Here is a 21,867-nt window from a genome sequence, read left to right as displayed (position 1 = left end):
ACTGTCTTTGTTGAAGCCCAGTTGCATAAAATGCAATTATGCTTGAAGCACTGTCACATGTGTTATATTGTAAATAATGCAATTAGTACACCCTGTATATGATGCCTTGTGTTGGAAGTTTCAAAAGGGTCTAGAATGCCTACTACTAATCGATACATCATGAAGCCCTGTAGTTAAAGACTAATGATTGCAACTCACAAGCTGCACAAGCTGCCTTTCATTGTAATGTTGGGCCAGTCTGTATAGAGCAGTGAAGGTCAATCTAAATCAGGCTGATGTAATAAATTCTAATTATCCACAGTTTCTGAATGGAGGAAAAACAAACTGTTAAAAACACGATAAAATCACAGAAGACACCCAGAAAGGGCGCTATGGGACTCTGTGTCAAACGTTTGTTATGGGTGCAAAAAGTTTGGTTGAGTGATTGAGAGGATTGAAGTAGACATATATGCTGTTTAAATGCTGGATTCAGATGAAAACATTACCAGTTTTGTTTTATTACATCTGATTGCTAGATAAAGACATTGTGGAGCTGCTCTCTGCTTATATGTACTTCATATAATTTATAATCCACTGGCTCTACAAATGGTAAGATGAAGGGCTAATTTCTCTGTGGACAAAGAGACTTAATACATCTGAAACTGTTAAATGATGGACAGAAAGTAAGCTGATAAGCTATAGAAATATCACGGGTTGTGTAAATTCGCCAGCCCTTGGGACAGTATGTGAATGGGAGTCCATAAAGACTTGGAAAGTCAGTCTTGCCAACCTAGAACATGTTCATTTTCAGCTTTATGTCAATGTAAATAGACTGTATCCTCTGAAATCAAAGGAACCCTTTTCTCCAAAGCTTTGCAATGACACAGAACCACTTTTGGGCAAGATGAAAGGATTGCAGCCTAACCTAGAGAGGATTAGCTATCTGAAGTAGTGATGAAAAGAAAAAAAAATTCTTCAAACTATCACATCTAAGCTCTTTACAGACATAGACATGCAGTCTGCAACTCTAAGGCTAGCTAAGCTTTTTGATACACAGTATAGTCTCTGCTCACGGAGTTCTGTTCTTGCAGAAGTTGACGGAGTGTGGCTGTTCAGAAAAGTCCTTCATTTGTGTCACAAACTAAAACTACTAAGAGCATATATCTGTGTAGCTGATGTTGTAGGAAAGTGACAATATTGTTAAGCTTGTATTATACTGTAAATTCCATAATAATAGAAATTGTTTGGTTGAGGCTTGGCATTCAATGAGGGGTTTATTATCAATACATTTACAGTATGCACATAGAGAAGTGGGATCTCTGTTAAGCAGGTTCAGGGCTGCTGAGAAAAAAATTGTTGTGGATGTTTTTAGTAACTGAAACTACCTAAATGCTGTAATGAATATTAATGAAAATAATAGATCATAATTTGTTTTTAAAAAGTAGAACTAAAAACAGAATAAACTGTTAACCGTTGGGTTTTGTTGCTCAATTTTCAATTGAATGTTCTGGATCACATTCATTTCAATAATATGAATTCAATAATGATATAATGTGAGTCAGAAAAGAGGTGGTGGATTAATGTGAAGAACAGAGTCCATGGATAAAAGAGAAATCTGTTCTTTCTCATATCTATTTGAAAACAGGCCAGTTTCATGGTTGTTTTATTCCTTCCTTAGCTGGGCTGAGGAACTCCAGACACACATTGGCTTATGTATTTATGTAGGGGCTCCCTGAAAATATATAACCCAAATTTATTTTGAAATTATTAAAGAAATTACATATTGATAATAGCTCACTTACAAATATACCATGGCAACTTTCTGATTTAATGGCTATGCTTCAAGAATTGCATCTGCCAGATTGAGGAATTTAATTATTGTGAAAAAGTCAAGTCATTAAGCGAATGATGGGTATTACTTTCTCAAAAATAGGAGATGCTTATACAGATTGTACCTGATTTTGCACCATAAACAATAAAAGCTCCAGCTCAACTTATGGTGTTTCTTGGAAACAAAATGGTAAACAAAGGAGTATTCATATTCTTTTTAAGGTGTGTTTTATACTACTCCTCAGTCTAACAACAGATTAGAAAACTGTAATTTTTTCTGAAGCATATTGAAGAGGAAGAGCATGCAGTGAATGCTGAGTTTATTTGAAACTGTTGTAGGCTGTATAGGAAATGGGCCGAAGTTGAAATGGTTACAAAACAAGTGACTATGCATATGACTTATTTTGAAGTAAAAGTCAAAATATTTGCTTGAACAATTTCAGTAAAAAGCATCATAGAATTGAGTTTCTGAATAAGGAAAGAAGAACTTTGAATACAAAGGACATACAAATGTAAAATGTCTACTAATTTAAAAGTCCTTTTCCGAGGCTGAATGTTATTAAATCACAATTTCAAGCAACCGATTATCATGATTGTTTTAAAGCTATCTTTTAACTAGTTAGCAAATGCGTTCTATACCGTTCATATACTTGTGTTCTCTGAAAATCACAAATAAGATAACATCAGCCATTATAGGTCACGTGAGTTTTATAGTGCTTACGAAAATTCAAGTTTTGAACAATCGCTAGATTTTTAAAATTAAGTGATACTGAAAGTATTACCACTGTGTCCACCAATATTCCCTAAAATCACAGCATGTAACTATTATTATACCCCAATAAAAATTATTAGATTTGAATAAGTAGAACTGCTACTTTCAATAAACTTTCTGTTATGTGGTATTATGCTTTATTCTGCTGCAAGTGACTTCCATTCAAAATAGATTGTGTGAATGAAAGGAGAAACACATGGAAATCGGTGTAGAATGCACTCTGTGTTCACAACAATAATGGAGAAGGAACAGACAACACAGGTATGGAACACAACACAGACAATGAAGTTGACCAAAACATATTTATTGTGGTACACGTTTCTTATTCAGTTAGTTAGGAAAGTATTTATCTCAATACCAGAAGAATCACCTTGTATGTTCATACCTTGTGCGCTCATTCTGCTCTGGACTGTACCTTTATTTTTATATAACACAAACAATAAGTTCATAAAATGTTTCTTTAAGCCTAGATCTTGAAATGCTTTTTAACGAATGCTTTCTTAAAAGTCTTACATATTAAGCAATATCAGAGAACTTCCAGTGCCTAGTTTGTTTTTTGCCTCCATTTCGTTCAATCAATCTAGCCATAGTTACACTCTGAAACAACAAACTGTTCCTGGCTCCTCAGTCCCCATACTTACAAGTTCTTTCTTCTTCATGCACTCCATTAGCATCAGGAAAAAATGCTGCGCTTGGTTCCTACTGTGGTTGAAGGTTTTCTGGATGGTCACCAGGAGCTGATCCCTCAGACTGTCACTTATAATTCTAAAAAAAACAATTGAGATCGAGAAGCTGCTCTCTCTGAGTGGAACACAAAGAGGACTCACAGAGACTATTTGCCTGCATGGAAAACTTTTAGATAAATGAAATATCTAAGTATAGTGATATCTGAAATGTCTGAAATACAGTGAACCCCAAAATAAATGTAAAATTCTAGAAAAAGTATAGAGATTTTGGATATGGGTTAAATGCTTTTGGCATCATTTCAATTAAATGATTGATCATAATTGATAGACTTGACAGACTTTGACTGCTGTACAGGCACACAGTGTCCTCACAATGACCTCACTGCTGAAAATGTTTTTAAAACATTTAAAATCTCGACTATAAATCACGTGCAACTAGCGCTTATTTGGCTAGGTTATCTGAAAACTAGCTTTCTAACTAGCTGACCCTAAGATGCAACTCAGTACTGTTTTTAATTAATTGTATTTACTTTAGGAATATTTGATTTTCCCCTTTACTTAGCTGAAACATTTTTTTTTGCCAATTGTATTTCTCAATTGTATTTTAGTGTCCAGTCATCCAGGGATGATATCTCAGCACAGGCAAAATGAAACTGACTCCGCAACTGGCTGATTGGTACGATAGTGCGTTAGAGCACAAGACACTCTTTCCTTCCTTACCCTCCTTCCTCTGAGTACTTATGTGCGAATGAGATGATATCGGAAGCCCGTCCACTCCCATCACAGACCACCACCGGCACAGGGGGTTCCTCGCGCAAGCTCTCCAGCACAATGGAGATGACGTTAGGACCCCCTTCCACGATCAGGCACACCACTGGGACCCCCTGGCCCAGACCTGGAGCAAGCAGACACATAGCCTCACACAAGAGACACCAGGGTCCCTGGGGCCACGATACCTGCCCCAGTTCAGGTAACCTCCTCCATTGTAAAGGAAAATAACCATCAGAAGGGGTTTCGTCGGGGAAAATCAAATAAACAACAAAGAGAATCATGGTGTGTCCTCGTGGTGGAATCGTGGCCGTGGCCGTGAAATTTGTGAGTGGAACGTCTTGTAGCTGTGACATGTTTATGATCTGAATTGATCTGAAATCTGAATGGCACCCTTGCTGCAGTATGACCACAGGTCTTTTTGAAGTGCAGAGTCTAATGAAGTTAGTGGTGACAGCTGAGCACCCCTTTGCTGTCCCTGCCTTATCACTACCACCAGGCATAGGATGACAAAGGGAAACCCACAGGTCACATGATGTGAGCATTTTTTGACTGTGAGTCCAGCCTTACAATCACTAAAAAAAAGTTATTATCCAGTAAAAGGAAAAAAAAACGATGTCCGGACTTCCTTCACAGGAATAAGAATGCTCCACACAATTCACCACAGCTTAAGACGTATTTGATTCACAAGTGCATTCCTCAGAAATTTCAGTTATTCAAGATGTTTGATGGTCAGGTGCAGGGTGTTGAGGAAGCCACATCTCTCTGCCTCTTTTCTTCACGCTTCTTCCTTCTCTCAACATTGGTAGATTGAAGATAAAACTGTTCTTACGGATGTCTCGTGTATCTAGTACGGACACAGTGTGCCATTCGGAATTCTCCTCGATGAGCCCATTATATTCTTTTCCTTTCCACAAAGCCTTAAAAACAACTCATATTTAAAATGATTTATCATGACAGAGGCCTTACTCGGTAGTAGGGCTATAGGAGGGAGATCTCTTGTTATTGGTATGTACTGTAGCTCATCTGTACTGTAGATAGGACTGTTCTCTGTGACTTCTCATAATGGTGTACAGTGTAGTTACCCAATCCTTGTACAGTACATATGATCCTTTGGTGTTGAAGTGAAGCTGCTAAATCATCTAATTAAATGACGTAAGGAGTCTCTGCACTAGAGGAGATAGTAGCTTCTCAACCTGCCTGAAGCTCATGGCCAGACAATTCACTGTAGGAGAGCTGGTTTTTTCTGTGTAACATTATTCAACCGTCCACTGGACTTTCGTAAGTGGAGCACGTGTTTAACCCGTGTCCGGTGCTGGGACTTGTTTCTGTACGGAGATGAGCGGTCACTCACGAGTGTTGATTTTCTGCAGAGAGATGTGCTTCTCCAGCTGACGTCGCAGCTTGACCTCAGCCCCGTATTTCCCATAAGTGCCATTGTCAGCCAGGATGAAGTGCGAGTGGCTGCTGTTGAGCACCGACAGCTTGCTCAGGGGATTGGACATCGTCTGATAGGGTCTCGTTACCTACAGTACAGGGAAACATGTCATTCAGAAAGGGCAGTTTGTACAGGACTGGACAACACCAGTAACAAAATCAGGCTCTGAGCAGAAGGCTGTAGGCACAGAATCTCTGTCTGGTCGGCGAAAACACGCAAAGCAAATATGTGACCCATGTTACACATTCATTTGAACAAACAAATATATATACAGTATATACTGTATACTACATTTATGACAATATGAATCCATCTCCAGAAGAAAAATGATTGAAACATATTATTACATTTAATATTGAATCTCAAATCCGTGGTATGTTTTTTTTTCTGCCAAAGTCACTCATGTTATAATCTTTATTCTTGAGGCTGGTGAGTAATCAGGTGCATCTGCAGAAGAGATATTGGCCTTCAGGTCTCCTCAGGATTTCTCACTGCAGGAATGTTGTTCAGCACTGTACCTTCATGCTCATCTGTACTTACATCTCTCCCAATGAGGTCCTCTTTGTTTTCCACTATCCCCCAGGGTGCTATTCCTATGGCACAGATTTTCCCTCTGGACTTCGAGCAGTGGTCTTTCAAGGCATCTCCAACGTGACGTATCACCCCTGGAGTAAAGTAAAAGACAACGATGTCATATGTCTTTTGCTCTTCTATAAAGCTGTACAGTAGGAAAAGGTTGAAGATCGCCTGTTCTTTGGACCAAATGATCAAAATAGTATTTCCCCCTCATGCCTCAGAGTAACTGGGGGCTATATCTTTGTTTGCTCTTCTTAATATGAATGCAGTGTTAATTACCATACTGTAACTGTAGTCATGTACAGTAGGCTTTGCTAAACGTCACAACTGGTTAATGATTACCACTATTATATGTTAGAATCTCAGTAGTTGACAAAGATTACAGAACTGACAGTGAAACTCTATATAATACTGAATAAGATAATACTTTTGCTGCTTCTTTGGAAATGTTAAAGTTGGGTCAAGCAATATCAACCAGTATGTAAATAACACATGCATTTATTAACAAACCTTTTTTCTTTTTTCAGTTCCATTTAATCAACAGCGTCCACCATACTTAAGCAGTTTCATAAAAAACACTTTTGGTACATTTAGTACTATTATCAATGTTTAGTACTTCAGAGTACTTTTTCCATGTGTGCATATGAATTATTAATTACAATCTCTTAATATCATTAACATGGGAGTAGACATAATCCATGGATTGGCAAGTGTAAGGAGAAATCTTTCCTTCTGTGCGGGATTACTCCAATCATGAGACTCATTAGAAGGCAATGTGGATCAGACAAGTCTTTCCCACAGTATCTTGAGGGAGACCCTGATTGTTACCAACGCTGTTCAAATTGAGATTGACCCCCTGCTGTGTCACCCAAAGCAGCATTGATTACAGCAGACTCTTGGGCCTATTAAAGTGCGTGGTTGTGGGCTTAGCAAGAGCAGTTTAACCTCAATACCCAAGACTCTTACCTAACTGCACAGTAGAGAATAAGAAGGAGATGGATGTGGAAGGTACCCACCCGTGCTGACTCCGCTGGTGAAAATCCAGGCGCCCGTTGTCATGGCAGCTTTGATCAGGCCTTTCCCGAACACCTGCTTGAGTTTGGGCTGCAGGTCGAAGTTCTGAAGGCCCCCGTGGACCGAAATGAGGAGGGTGGGCAGCTCCAGCTGCCAGTCCTTCACCATCAGGTGAAGCAGGTTGTCAGGCTTAGAGTCATAGGATACCCTGATATACTGAGACACAACCAGGAACGCCAAAAACAGAGCGTTATCTAAACCCTGAGGGATTGTCCATCTAGATGCCCCGCAGCAAGAGTACACTACGGGTAGGAAAATGTGAGTACTTCAAAGAACTCCAAATTTATGTTCTGTAAAATATTTTCGTGACAAATACTGAATATTTACTTGAGCGCGACCCCTTCAGAATATATGTGGGCATTACAAACCATCAGCAAACCTCTCAATTACTCGCACAATCATCTTCCGCAAGCCTTTCTTCGCATGAGCAGCTCTTGTGTGCTATCTCCCAAATCGGCAACACTAGCCTGCTCGAGGGGTGTCTCGAATGACGGAGGTGGGTCTGGGCACAGTGTGGCAAGTGTGATGAGGGCTGTGTCCCCTACCATGGCCTTGTTGGAATGGCCTCCTCCCTGGAACTCGATGATACCGTAGGCGTCGGTGAAGGAGGCTTGTGTGTGTTTGCTGACAGACCATTTCTCTGCCTGGGGGTCAGCCGGCACGAGCTGGTTGCTCTCCTCCGCGCCCTTGCTTGATACAGACCCAGGGAGGACGGCCAGGTGTTGACTGATTAGAAGGCCACAGCAGCATCTGAATGGGACACATTGGGAATGGTGTTAGAAGAGGCTCCTGTGTCTACAGACAGAGCAGCACATGCCTATACAAGCCATTTTGGAGACGTGGTTATGTCTCAAATCCTGGGGGACATCACTGGCGCTTATTAAGGTTTCTCCAGTAAATGCAACTGCAGAGGTTATTGGAATCTTTGTAAGCTGCTTAGTTTAAAAATGTCAGCTAATATTTTCATAATAATAATAACAACAACACAATATTTGTCCTACTTCTTATGAGACTGGTAGTGTCAACATCCCAAAGTACTGTATGTAAAGATCAAAGTATTTAGAAGTATAATATAGAATATATTGAATGAAGATCTATGGCTGTTTCAGTAATACAGTTAAACCCTGATAAACTCCTGAAATTGCACTTTAATATTGAAGGAAGTTCTGATTATGTAAAAACAGGACTCAATTGCCATGACTGTGCACATTCCAAGTACCTGTTCAATGTTTCTGAGGGTAGGTACTGTATGTTACTGATCAGAAGGTAATGATACGAGATCTGTGTGCTCTAGTGAATTCCTTTCTTAGGGTTCCAAATCGGGTGGTGTCTTTTTTCCTGGAAGATGATGTGACATGAAACAAACTTTTGCTTTCTAAAAGACTTTGCGAAGTTTTTAATAAGAAGCTGTGGAAATTGAGCATAAAGGCAGGAAAGAGAAGACAAAAAGGAACAATTTGGAAGAGATGTAATATCAGTCAGAACCGCCTCTTTCATATCTATGTGTGTCACTGCCCTTACAGCAGATACGTGCTGCCACACACACAGAGCTGAGCTATTGGCAGCCTTTCTTCACCCTCTGAGGTCAGCACTATGCCACCTAATTTGCTGCTTTTGCTACAACTACAAAACAAACGTCTTCCTTCTTTTAATTACGTGGAGTCCAAACGTCTTCATCCTGACCTAAAGGTTTATGAAAGCCTTCACAAAAAAAACACCATTTTGCTCTTTTGGGTAATTTAAAGAAAGAAAGAAATGCTAATCTAGAACATTTTAATTTTGCATCTTTGTGGATTTACTGGGATATTCTTATACTACAGCTGTACACTTTCAAAAGTGTTATTGATTTTAATTGCTTTTAAGCAGAAGCCTGTGTGAGATGTCTCATTAGGATAATTTACCATATCTTGGATTTTCTGAATCATGGAACAATAAACCAATGTGGTTGTTTGTTTTATGAGACCTTAAATGGAATAAGGACTCTGCAAGGAGTCTGCAGTAATACTGTTGTAATACATAAAATTACAACTGATGAAGTGTTGTGGGGAATTCACGCAGTAATAAAACACCCATTTAAATATTGACCAAATTAGAAAAATAAAATTAATGACTAAGTTATAAATTGTATTTTATACTTTATTGGAAGCCATTCCACCATAGCTTCACATGAGTATACAGCATGATTCGTCTACATACCTATTTGGGTCTTTGTTGTTAGGAAAAACTTGAATACATTCTCTTTTTTGAAAAGTCTTCTCTATCCAAGCCTTCTGGCCCTGTAGGAACAATGAAACAAAAGGAAACCCAGCAGAAGCTTACTTTAGTTCTGAGTGTCCATCGTTAGAGAGAAAGAGATAGAAAACTAAAGCTTTCCAAAATTTTGCAGTGAGGTACTTTCCCAAGAAGGCTGATATACAAATGCATACTGAAGTTACACCAAAACACACCCATATTTAATTAATTAACTTAAAGCAACTTGGTATTTTGAGTAACATTTAACGAGCATAATACTGAAACCACATCTGCAAAGCAAATCATTCTTTATAACCCAAGGTCCTGTAGCCTTACAGCTGACAACTTGAAAAGCCCAGGGATAGACTCGATTTTCACTTATGAATGGCAGAGTGTTGTACCATCTCACTGCCTCCCTTTTCTGAAATCTAAGTTACGGCTTGCCAACAAGGCCCAGAATAATTTTTCAACATTCATCTCTAGAAAGACCAACATTATGATCAACATTACTCAAGAGTGCAGGCAATTGGTTGTATTTGTAGGAGTTCTCCATGTCTGTATATACACAGACACATACATCTTAGTGTAATAATTACTCCAAGTTCTGCTTTTAGTGCACACAAGTTTCACTGTCCTTGATCTTGTAATCCTCTTACTCCAAGCTTGATTATAATCCTGCATAAATACTTAAGCAGACACTGGAGTGCCTAGCTGAAAACCTTCTCATATATACCAGCAAATAGCTATATGTATAAATCTACCAAAAAATGTACTGTATGTGCAAAGCCAGTTACTTTTAATGACTTACATTATTAAGCTATAGTGATTAACATCACTCTCACGGTGGAAGCTGTGTTAGTGAGCTCCCTGCAGCGCCTGTTTTGTAAAAAGCATTCACTCTGGATTACTGCAGATTAATTTCCTAAAGACAAGTGCTGGTCATAGCATCAACAGATAGTTAGAAAAATATATGTGCATGTTCATACGTTGCCTTTATTTACTGACTTGTTCTGTGTATTTTCAGTTTCATGTGTTCATTCAATGAATGTAATCATTGATATCATTGCCAACTGCTAAAAACATGAACCCCGAAAAAAACTTTTCTCCTCTTTTGAGGCTACTACTGTAAAAAAGTTTGTAACACATTTTTCTGTACTCTAAATTATTTTGCAAGTCTTTTTCTGCAATGGTAACCAGGCAATTAAATCATGTTTGTTATAGATAAGTTTTATGAATGAATGAATCTAGATGTGAAAATCCTTTAAATAATAACACAAACTGGAGTTTTAGCAGCCATATCATATGGTGTTATGCCTGTGTGCAGTCTGTGAAGCTGAACTAATGAAGCACAGCTTTGGACTGCGAAGGCTAGAGCTGACAGAAATCTTGGTCTTTCCAAGACGATGTATTGTTTTTTAATAATAAACCTAAGTGAAAGAAATAGTGAAACCCTGACAGCGTTCATAGTCGAGCCAATGCCTGTGCAATCTTACTAAGGGGTTCATTGTGCTCCTTTGTACTGGCAAAGGTGAAATAGGATCAGCTTTGTCAGTACCAGCACTGAGTTTGGAAACCTGCATACAGTATGCTATGTGTTAGCGTTTGATACCTCCAGCACTTTCAGCTCTGTGTTGGTTGCAGGATCCAGTATCATTTACATGCTTTCTCATCGTGACAGAATTTTTGCAGCTGCCCCGATGAGATGCCCTAATTTATGCCGTGACCAAGATGATTTAGGATAACAAGTTACAAATGCCACTAACACATATTATATGAAAATGATATATATATATACTGTATATATTAATATATCCTTAATATAGTCCCATACATGTGATAATATCCAATTAAAGTGATTTTACAATCCTTTGGAAACAATATACGTACTTATCCGATCTTGATAAATTATACATTAAAATTATTATAAATCTGATTTCGTATTTTGGGAGTCTGACACTTAAATTTGATAGAGCCATGCCCTGGAACATTGTGCCTGTACTTCTAAAGAGACATTTCCGAGATATTTCCAATTTGGATGAAAAACTTTAAACATAAAAAAGTACCAAAACCTTTCATCTTAAAATAACTACTTCAAGAGAGCAGTAGAACTAGGAGGTGGATTAAATTTAAGCAACATTGCTAACTACTGTAATAGCTATAACTAAGCATGAAATAATATGGAATAGAAACAAGTACAATACACACAAGCACTTCAACAATTCTTTGGAGATCATGTTTTGCTAGAATTGTAGTTATTAAAGCAGGTTTATAGTTATATTGCATTGAACCACATCTTTTTTAAGTCATGAAAAAACAACAAAAGCTGCATTCTTAATCAATCTATTAGCTCCCCCAAGAGCTGGTATTTTGATCTTTTTCCAGTGCTAGTCAAAAATAGCCACACTTCAAAGCAATATCTGTCTGGCCTTTTGTGTCTTGTTTGGCGCTAATTAAACCCAAAGATCTGGAAGCAAATTTCTTCTGGAAGTTTGGTTATGGCTGACAAAGGAGACTGAGAGAAATTCCATGAGAAGGAGCACGTCACAGTTCCCACCTGCTCCTGAATAAAGAGAGATGCCATTTATTCATGACTACTGCCTGTCAGATGGTATAAAGAAGTACAAGTTGAGATGTGGACCAAAAGCTAGTGACTCTATCACCAAAACTTTAAAGCTCAAACTTCAAATAAAAAGTTAGGGTTTGGAGACTACAATTTTATTTTAACTTGATCTATCCTCACCTTCAGCCATTTTAGTTATTTTTAAGTTGGTAAGCAAGTTCTGCGCTGTCTTGTCAAATTCATGAATTTCAGAAATGTTGTAGATTTGTTGTGGGTTGTTGCAGATTGTTGTTGCTAAAGCAGAACAACTTTATCAAAAATTAAATAGGCAAAAATTAACAAGGATTGATATCCATGCTAAGGCAGTGATGAGGCTATCCTAATGTATACCTTTTAGTTTTAATCTCTTAGAAAGATATTTATGAAAACACAAAAACACCACCACCTCTTTCTTTCATCCTGACTCTGTACTGTACTGTTTTTTTTATCCTTTTTTGTTGTTAACAGCTGCTGTAATCTTTTTAAAATTACAAAACGGCCTTGATACCACACAAGACACAATAAGGTGACAATTTTACATATTATAAACATTGTACAAGAATGATTTAGATGCTAAAAATGTTCCAGTATGGTTTTCACAAACACTTTTTCAGTTTACCTGTTACTTGAGTAAGTATTCCTCACATTACTTTGATTAGTAGTAACGATATTATATTACAATTTCCTAGACAGTCATCAAAATCATGATGATCACTGAAAATATGAAAGTAAATGATTGGACTTCTGAACTACAGTACTGGGAGTTTTTAGCTATTCTTTGGCATTTGGACTTATTGTTCCTGAATTTGGATTGCAATTATTTCTCCCAACTGTTAGACATTTCTAAATCAAATAAAGCAAACTTATTAATCAACCTCTGGATTATCTTTCAAATCATAAACACCAAGAACCGACATATTCTGTGACGTTTTGATGTAGCCTACCTTGTCACTGTGTGAAAGGCCCTTTGGTGCAAACTGAAATTTGAATTTGAATGCTGAAGTGGGAGTTTAAGTGCTCTTTCCCCCGTTCTCTCCCAGCTGCAGTAGCTTGGCCAGTCTTCCTGGAGCTCCTTGTTCCCAGAGTCTGTGAAGCTCCTCGAATCCCACAAGACATCAAGCTTCATCACTTTATGAAGAGCGGTTCATATGATGAGCATGTGAGCAGGCTCTTTGTTCGGACAAGTCTTATGACTCCAGTTCAAGGTAATCCTTTTGGGAGTCCCATGACCCATCCCCATGCCCACAGGGCGTTTTATCCCCTCGCTGGAACAAGGCACAACAAGTCTACTTTGATAGCCACCATAATCTCCAATTTGTTAAACTTTGCATTTCTTTCCCATCTCAACAGTGTCCAGCGTTGTTTTGCAAGGAGACGATGGGAAAAAAAAAGTTCAGTTTGCACCGGGGCAAGATGGGGGAGGAAATTAATAAGGCCTCCAACTTTTAATTTGAAAGTGTCGACCCCCCCCCCTCCCCACCACCCACTCACACACCCACACACACACACTGCTTCAATTTCAACCCGATTTGCATAATTGAAACAATTGGACAAGGCCATTCTTTTCAAAGAGACCTCGTTAAGACTACAACTCTCCATTCTTTGAAAATGAGAAATGACTGGGCCCCAGGAGAGGCAAGGTCACCCCAAAACTCAAAACAAAATAATTGTAGTCTTTTTCTTCCACTTGCTATGTTGTGGCAAATAAGACTTAACTAAAGAAGGCAGTAAACAAAGAACATGAACACTGTAGTATGTTAAATAGCTTAGGTTTGTTGGAAAAGTATGTATTCTGTTGACGATGACGTATAAAAATACAGTTTAAATATTTATGTTAGATTCTCAGGCTTTAGGGTATTTTCAGGTTCACTTTAGTTACCATGTGTAGGTGCCTGATTTTCTGAAATAAAAAACAGGGAGACAAATATATAAACTTCTGTACACAAATCACATGTTGAATATGTGGAACAGTAAACAAGAAAATCAGACTGTAAACTGCAAGAGAAACCTGTTAGCCTTTCCTGCTGGCCTGTTTAAGATGTGTGTTATTTCAGAGTGTCGTTTCTTATACAAAGGGAAAAGAACCCAACTCTTTCTGCTTCACGTGTTGCTGTTTCATTAAAAGTTGCTAGATACTAGAATCTTATGCTGGAGAAATGCTATTTATTTGTGCATAAATGAGTGCAATAGTATTCTTTATACACTGAGGCAAGTCCTCACAAGGAACTCAGAAAAGTGCTGTTGACAGCCGGTTTCATCAGTGCAACATGTTGGAACAGACCACAAGCCTTTAACAACTTTATTCATAAAAGCAAACTTTTCCAGGATAATTAGAAAAATTATTGCTGCATTTTAGTTGGACTTTCCATTAGTGGAGGACCTGGACAGAAAATGTATACTGTACATTCTTGGCAATTCTGGAAAGGGCAAGCTGGGATTTTGTGACAAAATCTAGCATGGTATCATTTAAAGGGCATTCACACTTAGCAAATCTAGTCCTCAGAACAATACCTCAACCTTTTTACTTCATCAGCACAACTTTTCAGGATTGCTAGCAATGCAGGTACATTATAAAGCACCTAATCTATACATTGTAGTAATTCTAACGATACTGTCTTGTATTATTCTGCTTATACACTTTGATGTACAAAGGAGACTCAGTAGAAGTTAGTGTTCTCTTTGTACCGGTGTTGAACAGCAGAAAAACATGGTTGCAGTCAAATGTGTCTTGGAATTCAAATCTGCTCATTATAAAACAAGATTGGTTACTCTTAAGTTCATGTGTTTGCCATATTTGTTATAGGATCACACTGCAACTAATAGGCGATATTGATTCCTCATACCTGAGCCTGCTTTCTATCATTTGTCTATCATATCATTCTATCATTTGTCTATCATTTGTCTATCATTCTATAATTTGCAAGACATCTTCTGATAAATCTTATTTCAATACAATATACCCAAATAACTGCATAAAGTCTAGAAATATAAAACAATGCTAATGATTCGTAGACAAGTTCCAAAACCCACTGTACCTTTTTGAAATTGGAACATATTGATTTCTTAAAAAGTATTAATTATTTTCTAAAGGGCAGTGTGTATTCAGAAAATAAACACAGAAAACCAGTAGCCCAATGTACGCATTAGGATCAAACATGTAATGGCTCTCACATGGTAAATCAATTGAAGGAAGTTGGTGTTGTTTCACAGGCACAATCATTATGTGACTTGACAGCTGTCTGAGACAGTTTCAGCCCCACTGCCAATAGCCACAGCTCATGGGCATCAAAAGGTAGGGACTGCACATGTCAGGAAGGTTACTGAGAAAATGGTAGAATGAACTGATTACCTTCCCAGTGTATGAGAGCTCCAGCAGCATTAACAAGGTGTGTTGGGGGAAGGGAGAAGGGAGAAGGGGGGAATTTTGTTAACTGGAAAGTAGACTGACTGCAAAGACAGGCTGGACTATGACAAGTAAATGATAAGTAAAATAGCTTATTACAGCAGTCTGGGATAATAATTAAAGGGAGGTATCTGTTTCACCTGTGCCTATATAAGGGGTCTGGCTTCTGGATTTCTTCTCCTTATGTTTTCCTTCTACTCTCTTGGTCAATGCCAATGTAATGGAAAGAGTTATAACAATATCCTGCCCCTAGAAGTATTCCTTTTATGGTTCAGACAGGCATCCCTTCACAAATGCAATGCACTGTAAAGGAGAACTAAACAGGGTGTTGTTGGCAGATTTGAAGCCCAGTTCATTTCCCTCTCTGCTCACAACATTATAAAGGTCCCTTGAGTTCTGAGTGCAGTCTTCCATACAGCAGCTGGGAAAGGCACTGGTCTGGGAAAGAGTGACTTTTATACCTGGCTGATAATGTCAAAATGCAAATAGAAAGGTTTCCTTTTGAAGACAAAACAAAACAAAATATTCTTAAATTCTTGAATTCTTAGTTCCACACAAAGAGGACTGTGAATTCAATGGCTTGCCGGATTTCCAGATCTCACAGGAAATGTTTAGTTGTGCGAGATATTGTTTCAGACTTTTATTTTTCTTGTCTTTAGATTTAAATAAGTAGCTTTAATTTTCTTTACAGTTCCTCAGATAACCCTGAAGATGAAATAGATATTATTTCCTCTTACAGGGCTCTTATTTTAACAGGTTAAAATAAGTAATGTAAAAATGGAACTACCTAACAGAGAAAAGGGCAAAATGCGAGTCAGGTAAGGGAAAACTTGAACTGGGACTGCTTAAACCTTAACAGAACATAAATGTTACAAATGAGAGGAGGCCCTTCGGCTCATCTATCCCTTCCAACAACATGGCTGGTAAGCATTTCCTCTTTTATTCAGTCTTAAAAGCAATTCAATGTAGTTTTCATCACTTTTCCAAAGAGGGAGAACAGCTGAGTTGACTGCTTTCTAAATATGATGGTGTCAGAATGCCAAATCCTGGAAAAATGAGCTATAATATTCCTGCTGCGTGGGCCTGTGACTGCTCCGATGGAACACACGTGGACTGCTGTTAATTACAGCAGCAGAAAACAAAGAGCACTTCCAGAGAGGGCTGAACAGTATGACGCACTTATTTCAGCTTACTTAAACTCATTATCCACAGCAATTAAAACTGAAATCCAGCAAGCATCAAGTAACCTTGTTAGAGGCTCATTTGAGCTGTAAAAATGTCCAAGAACTAAAATGAAATACCCTGGAATCAGATTTAGTATCCATAAAGCAAATTAACAGGACTTACTGCTGCACGTTAACAATGAATGCTGTTTTATATTTTTGTATCAAATGAGTGAGAAAACTGTTGAACACAAAGGATGATTGTGTACCATAAGAACAAAATAGGATTTTTCTTCCGGCTTTTCAAACTACCTCAATAACCAGATTTCCTGTCCTAAGCAGATTTTTTTTTTCACTAAGAGACACCACTGTTTCATCTTACCCAGATACAGTATGTCGTAAACTTACTAATGGAGTGTAAAGCAGTTCACATAGACTAGTTCACAGGCCCATCAAGGATCAGTCACGACACTGTTCAATCTCGTTCATACTATCACAAGTAACGTTTCATATTCAGAATGATACTTTTCTGGGTTAAATAATAGTTACAAATACTTGTCTGCCTAATAAATGTATTTTAATGGGAACTCTCCAGTGCCCTTTGACATAGATATCACAATTAATTTTTGCCCAAGTGACTCTGTACTTTGAGTCAGTTTCTTATAAAGGCTTTTAAAACAACAATTCAGTGGGACCCTAATAGTGTTTTTTTATGTATTTAATTTTGTTATGTGTAGATAAGAATTATTTTAACTTATAATAAAAGCTTGTGAAAAACATCTATGTTTTGAACTACCAGTACTGTGAAACAAGTACTTTTTCCTACAGTACATATTAATAGAAACAATAAAAGAACAAAACAGCTACAACTAAAAATAATTAGATATTTTAATTAAAAATAAGATATTTTTTACACAAAGAATTCACTCAGGGGTGAATATGTACAGTATGAACTCAACATATTTAAGATTTTGATGTTTCTTTGTTGTTTTTACTGACATTTAACTTCTTTCACCCATAAAAGTGTTTGGTTGGAGCACTGAAGTTTTGATTAAAAATATTCACTTGATGGGATATTAAGCAGGATGTGTATAAATCATTTTAATTAAACGTAATGGAACACCTTGGAAAGGGGTTGAATACTTTTGTAAACCACTTTGAAATATCCCTACAACTGAACTATCTCTATGTCTTAACTATAAATTTAAGACAGTATCTGAGATCACAGGCAATGCGTCACGTAGTTCATGTACAGTAGGTAGCTGCGTCAGCATTCATAGGATGCAAAGGAACATGGAATAAACATGGAATGTCAGCATGGAATGAACCTTTACTTGTTCTTTATGTGTCATGTATAACATGTATAATGTTGAAGGGCTGTTTTTGCAATGTCAGAAAACATTCCTGGTGTATTCTGTTTCAGTTCCATCTTCTGAGTAAATACTAAAGTCAAAGTTACTACTTTTTCAGTGGTCTGACACATCCTGTGGAAAAACTGTCCAGTTAGTGTCTCACCCTAACCTGAGATGAAGTAGGACAACTGGAACTCACTAAGACTAACCTAACCCTCACTTTATAAAAGGAGTAACATCTGGATCCATCCAGAACCCTAATGAAAATAAACCATCAACTTTTGCCTTTGACGTATATTGAGTTATAATACTGTAGGTATCTCATTATTCAGTGGGCTGATGTGTGCTGATATGGTCAGGGGATTATCAGAGAGTATTGCTTATGCTTAGTCAAAATGCAGTCATTTACCTTTAATGTGAATGACCACTGATATAATTTTTTATTTAGTTTTTGAATGCAGATCAGCTGCAAAGTTGCAAAACTGCAGAAAGAATTTATACAATAACTATACATTTATAGAACATGTGTGGTGACCATAAACAGATATGGTTGTTTCTCTTTGTAATCTTAAAAAGCATAAACTTTGATTTGCCAAGAAGTCTGAGCTCTACGTGCTGCATAAGGAGAGAATGACACTACTACCTTGTTCACCAGGACCTGATCAAAGTTCATTTTAACTAAATTTGATAAAACAGACGCTGGCAAAGTTATGTGGAATTTTATGTCACTGGGAGAGAAGATAAAAGGTATTCCTAATTGAATCTGCTCCACTGAGCGGTTCAATTGAATGAGTGACATCAGGCCCTAATGAACTGTGACAAGGGAAAACTGAGCGTTTTTTGTGTTTGTATGTATAAAACTGGAATTTGCTGAAGTTCATTAGCTAAAAATTACTCAAGAAAGGTAAGAGAAATAAATATAGGTGTATGTAACAATGGATACATGACTAAATTTAAGTTTCAGTCTCTTCTTTCTCAACCTTGAATTTTATCCAAAAAAGCATTGAGAGGAGCTCATCATTCAGAAGAATTGCCTAGTTTCCTGTTTTTAGCTTGTTTCTAAAAGGCCAATTGTCCTCATGGTTTTGAAAATCCTGTTAGCCCTCACATGAGTAGCCTACAACATGTCATGAATTAACTGGGAGACCAGAAGCAGTCATGAGATGTGTTTTTAAAGCATGGGGGAGGTGGTAGAATCTGGAAAGGGGAGATTAATAAAGAAAGTATTGTTTTGTTACCAGGTTTCTCAGGCCTACACAGCCAGAGAAAAAGTTTGTAAACCTTTGTTTAATCAAAACAAGTCTTTTCTTAAATAACCCAAAGGGTTATACATATCCCGTATAAACCTGTTAACAGTACATTTACCAATCCAATATTATGTATGATATAATGGTGAAATAATAAGTGAATCCCCGGTTTAATGAGCACAATTAAAGAGGCAATTAGAATTGAGTGGTTAAATATTTGTTAGAGTTTTGGCAGCTCTGTCGTAAATAATGGGCAGAATATGTGTGAGTCTTGTCTTCACCATACAGGTTAGTGGCAATACTTCCAGGCCATGATCAAAACAGATTTCCATCCACTGGCAGACAGATAGCCTACAAATGTAAAATATTCAGGATCACAGTGATTCTCCCTAGAACCTGTCATCCAGCCAAGATCTGCTTAAGAGAAATCTGAGAAATTATCCAGGATCCTCAGATATAAGGACCTGCAGTCTCATGCCTCAACCATTAGAGGAAGCCTGAACAAGAATGGTGGTTCATTGGAGGATAGCCAGGAACCAGCTATTCCTATTTTAAAACAACTTTGCCCTCTGTTTCAGGTTCACCAAAGAGCACCCGGACAATCCACAAGACTATTGGAAGAACTTGAACCACAAGGAGAAATGTGTTGGAGGAAGAAAACCAAACACTGCTTTCCAACAAAACAACCTCATTCCAGCTGTCAAGCAGGGTGGTGGAGCATTAGGGTTTGGTCTGCTTTGCTACGATAGGACCAATCTTACTATTACTGATGGAACCAAGACATTCTCACATAAACGCTGAGTAGCCAGACAGGTTTATTTCAAGATTTCTTCTTTGAACAACAATTTCCCCAAAGAAGAGATTAAATGTACATTTCAGGTCACTCCTTATGGTGTTGACATATCATATGACATACAGTATGATAAATTGAAACTATATATTGAAAACCATATATCCTACCATGTATTTATTACTGTACTTTATAGTTTTTCTACACTTCACTATGAATTATATGTTATAGTTTCTATAACAAACGGGCACGTAACATATATATTTACAGTTCCACTTGAAACTTGTTTCATACAGTATAATCAGATACTGTGGTTTAATACATACAAGCGCAGTATGACCTGATTAATTAATATTTTAATTTTCTGTCAAGCCTTTAAAGTATACAGACATATGAACAAAAATATGAGCACTTAACTTCTGTCCTTAACTTACATGGAAGAAGACCCATCAATTGTACAATGAGGTAAATATCCACCAAATAATTTTATTTAATCCAGATGAGTTGCAATGTCAGTCCAAACACCATTTTTAGAATTATTCCAGTCTGCTTCTAACAACAATATATGCTTTTATTTTAAGGTTATTTTTTAAAATTCAAATACAACAGGCTCATTTAAGCAAAAGCTAGGATTAGTTCTGGATTATATCCTCTCACAAAAAAAATGTTGCTACAGCATTAACACTGCATTTTTTAGCATAAAACATTTGCTAGACATGTACTTTTTTTTACTGAATTACAGTACTACACTAATGTTACTTCCAGAGAAGATGTCCAGAATTAGTTGCTTTTTTTATTTGTGTGGTATCATTGGCATTCCAGACAGTATTATTATGATGTTATACAGAATGCTCTTCAATGTATACATAATACAAAGGTAAGGTATCTATTCTTAAGGTTGTATACATTAGTCTGTGCTGCTACTTGCACTTACTTTAATGTATCATAATTTTCTGTAATGTGCGTTTTGAAGAGGTCAGACAGTGGATTTACTATGTAATGAATGTCTGACTGCACCTCCTAGACTGGTCCGAAATGGATACAGTGGGGTTTCTACTCTAAACAGAAAACTGACACAGCTTCTGTTCCCATCCCTGAAGGTGCCTGGTCATGAACAAATTGTTAGTGTCATGCAGCAGTCCGTCCATTCCTAGTTCCTCAGTCAGATGTGGTATCCCAGTGGGTATTCCTGTTGTGTTGGGCCAACTGTGGGTGGTCTACCCAATGTGAGGATGGTGAAGTGTCACTCTCCATTGACCACCCTACTCAACTGACTTTCTGGAACCCATTGCCGATGTTATACGCTTGTTGTCCTTCACTGTGCACATGTTACTGGCCCCCTCTGTCAGCATGAGAAGCAGGACAAGCGTAGCATCACCACCCCACATTCTCCTGAGGACGACTAATTTCATATCCCAAATTGAACCAGTATTTGTCACGATCCCTGACACAAGCAGCGACAAGGCTGCCATCTTTGCAAGGTCTAAGCCTGTGTCATGTCCCAGTAATAAAGGAGAGGTAGGGGAGATCCCAAAGGCTGCAGTTTTTAACTCTGTCTTACTTCAGGTTTTTGCGGGCTCTGGACTATTTGTTTTATTTCTCACTGTTTCATCAGAAGGAGGTGGCCTTTGTAGTGAGTGCAGACTCACTTCTCTCTGTTGACAACCCAGAACCCATTTCAAGTAGCTTAAAGTAAGCATGAACACTTTGCAGATATGAATGACCACAGCTCTTGAGTCTGGGCTGAATTTCGATTAGGATGCTGCCCTGGGACCCCTGAGCAGGTAATTTCACTCAGATCCCTCCATTAGAACATGCTGCTCTAAAAATGGGTCCCCAGGTTGTCATTTGAAATGAGAAATTTGTTCTCAATTGCATTTCCTGGATCAATAAAGGATTGATAAAGCACGGAGCCCCCATGCAGCATGTAAGCTTCAGTGTGGCTATGCCTCATTATG

The 21,867-nt window shown here is 37.8% G+C and overlaps 2 protein-coding genes across 2 annotated transcripts in view; one reads left to right on the top strand and one right to left on the bottom strand.

Annotated features, from left to right (window-relative positions):
* LOC148659414 (ras-related protein Rab-8B) overlaps window positions 1-21,867 on the top strand; it is a 127,546-nt gene that overhangs the window by 44,161 nt on the left and 61,518 nt on the right. The window lies entirely within an intron of this gene.
* Window positions 1-21,867, bottom strand: part of LOC148659416 (transient receptor potential cation channel subfamily M member 1-like) — a 51,151-nt gene that overhangs the window by 18,172 nt on the left and 11,112 nt on the right. The window contains exons 3-9 of the mRNA XM_088641618.1: window positions 9,320-9,399; window positions 7,669-7,873; window positions 7,066-7,279; window positions 6,014-6,138; window positions 5,390-5,561; window positions 3,988-4,162; window positions 3,223-3,346 (exon numbers count right to left, since the gene is read on the bottom strand). Coding sequence (XP_088497744.1) covers window positions 3,223-3,346; window positions 3,988-4,162; window positions 5,390-5,561; window positions 6,014-6,138; window positions 7,066-7,279; window positions 7,669-7,873; window positions 9,320-9,399 — 1,095 coding nt within the window. The remainder of the gene's footprint in view (window positions 1-3,222; window positions 3,347-3,987; window positions 4,163-5,389; window positions 5,562-6,013; window positions 6,139-7,065; window positions 7,280-7,668; window positions 7,874-9,319; window positions 9,400-21,867) is intronic.

Source organism: Lepisosteus platostomus, chromosome 7 (assembly GCF_059453375.1).
Source record: "Lepisosteus platostomus isolate fLepPlt1 chromosome 7, fLepPlt1.hap1, whole genome shotgun sequence".
In the NCBI taxonomy this organism is placed as follows: Eukaryota; Metazoa; Chordata; class Actinopteri; order Semionotiformes; family Lepisosteidae; genus Lepisosteus; species Lepisosteus platostomus.
The sequence above is the reverse complement of the archived record's forward strand: the minus strand, read 5'-3'. Positions and strand labels throughout refer to the sequence as shown.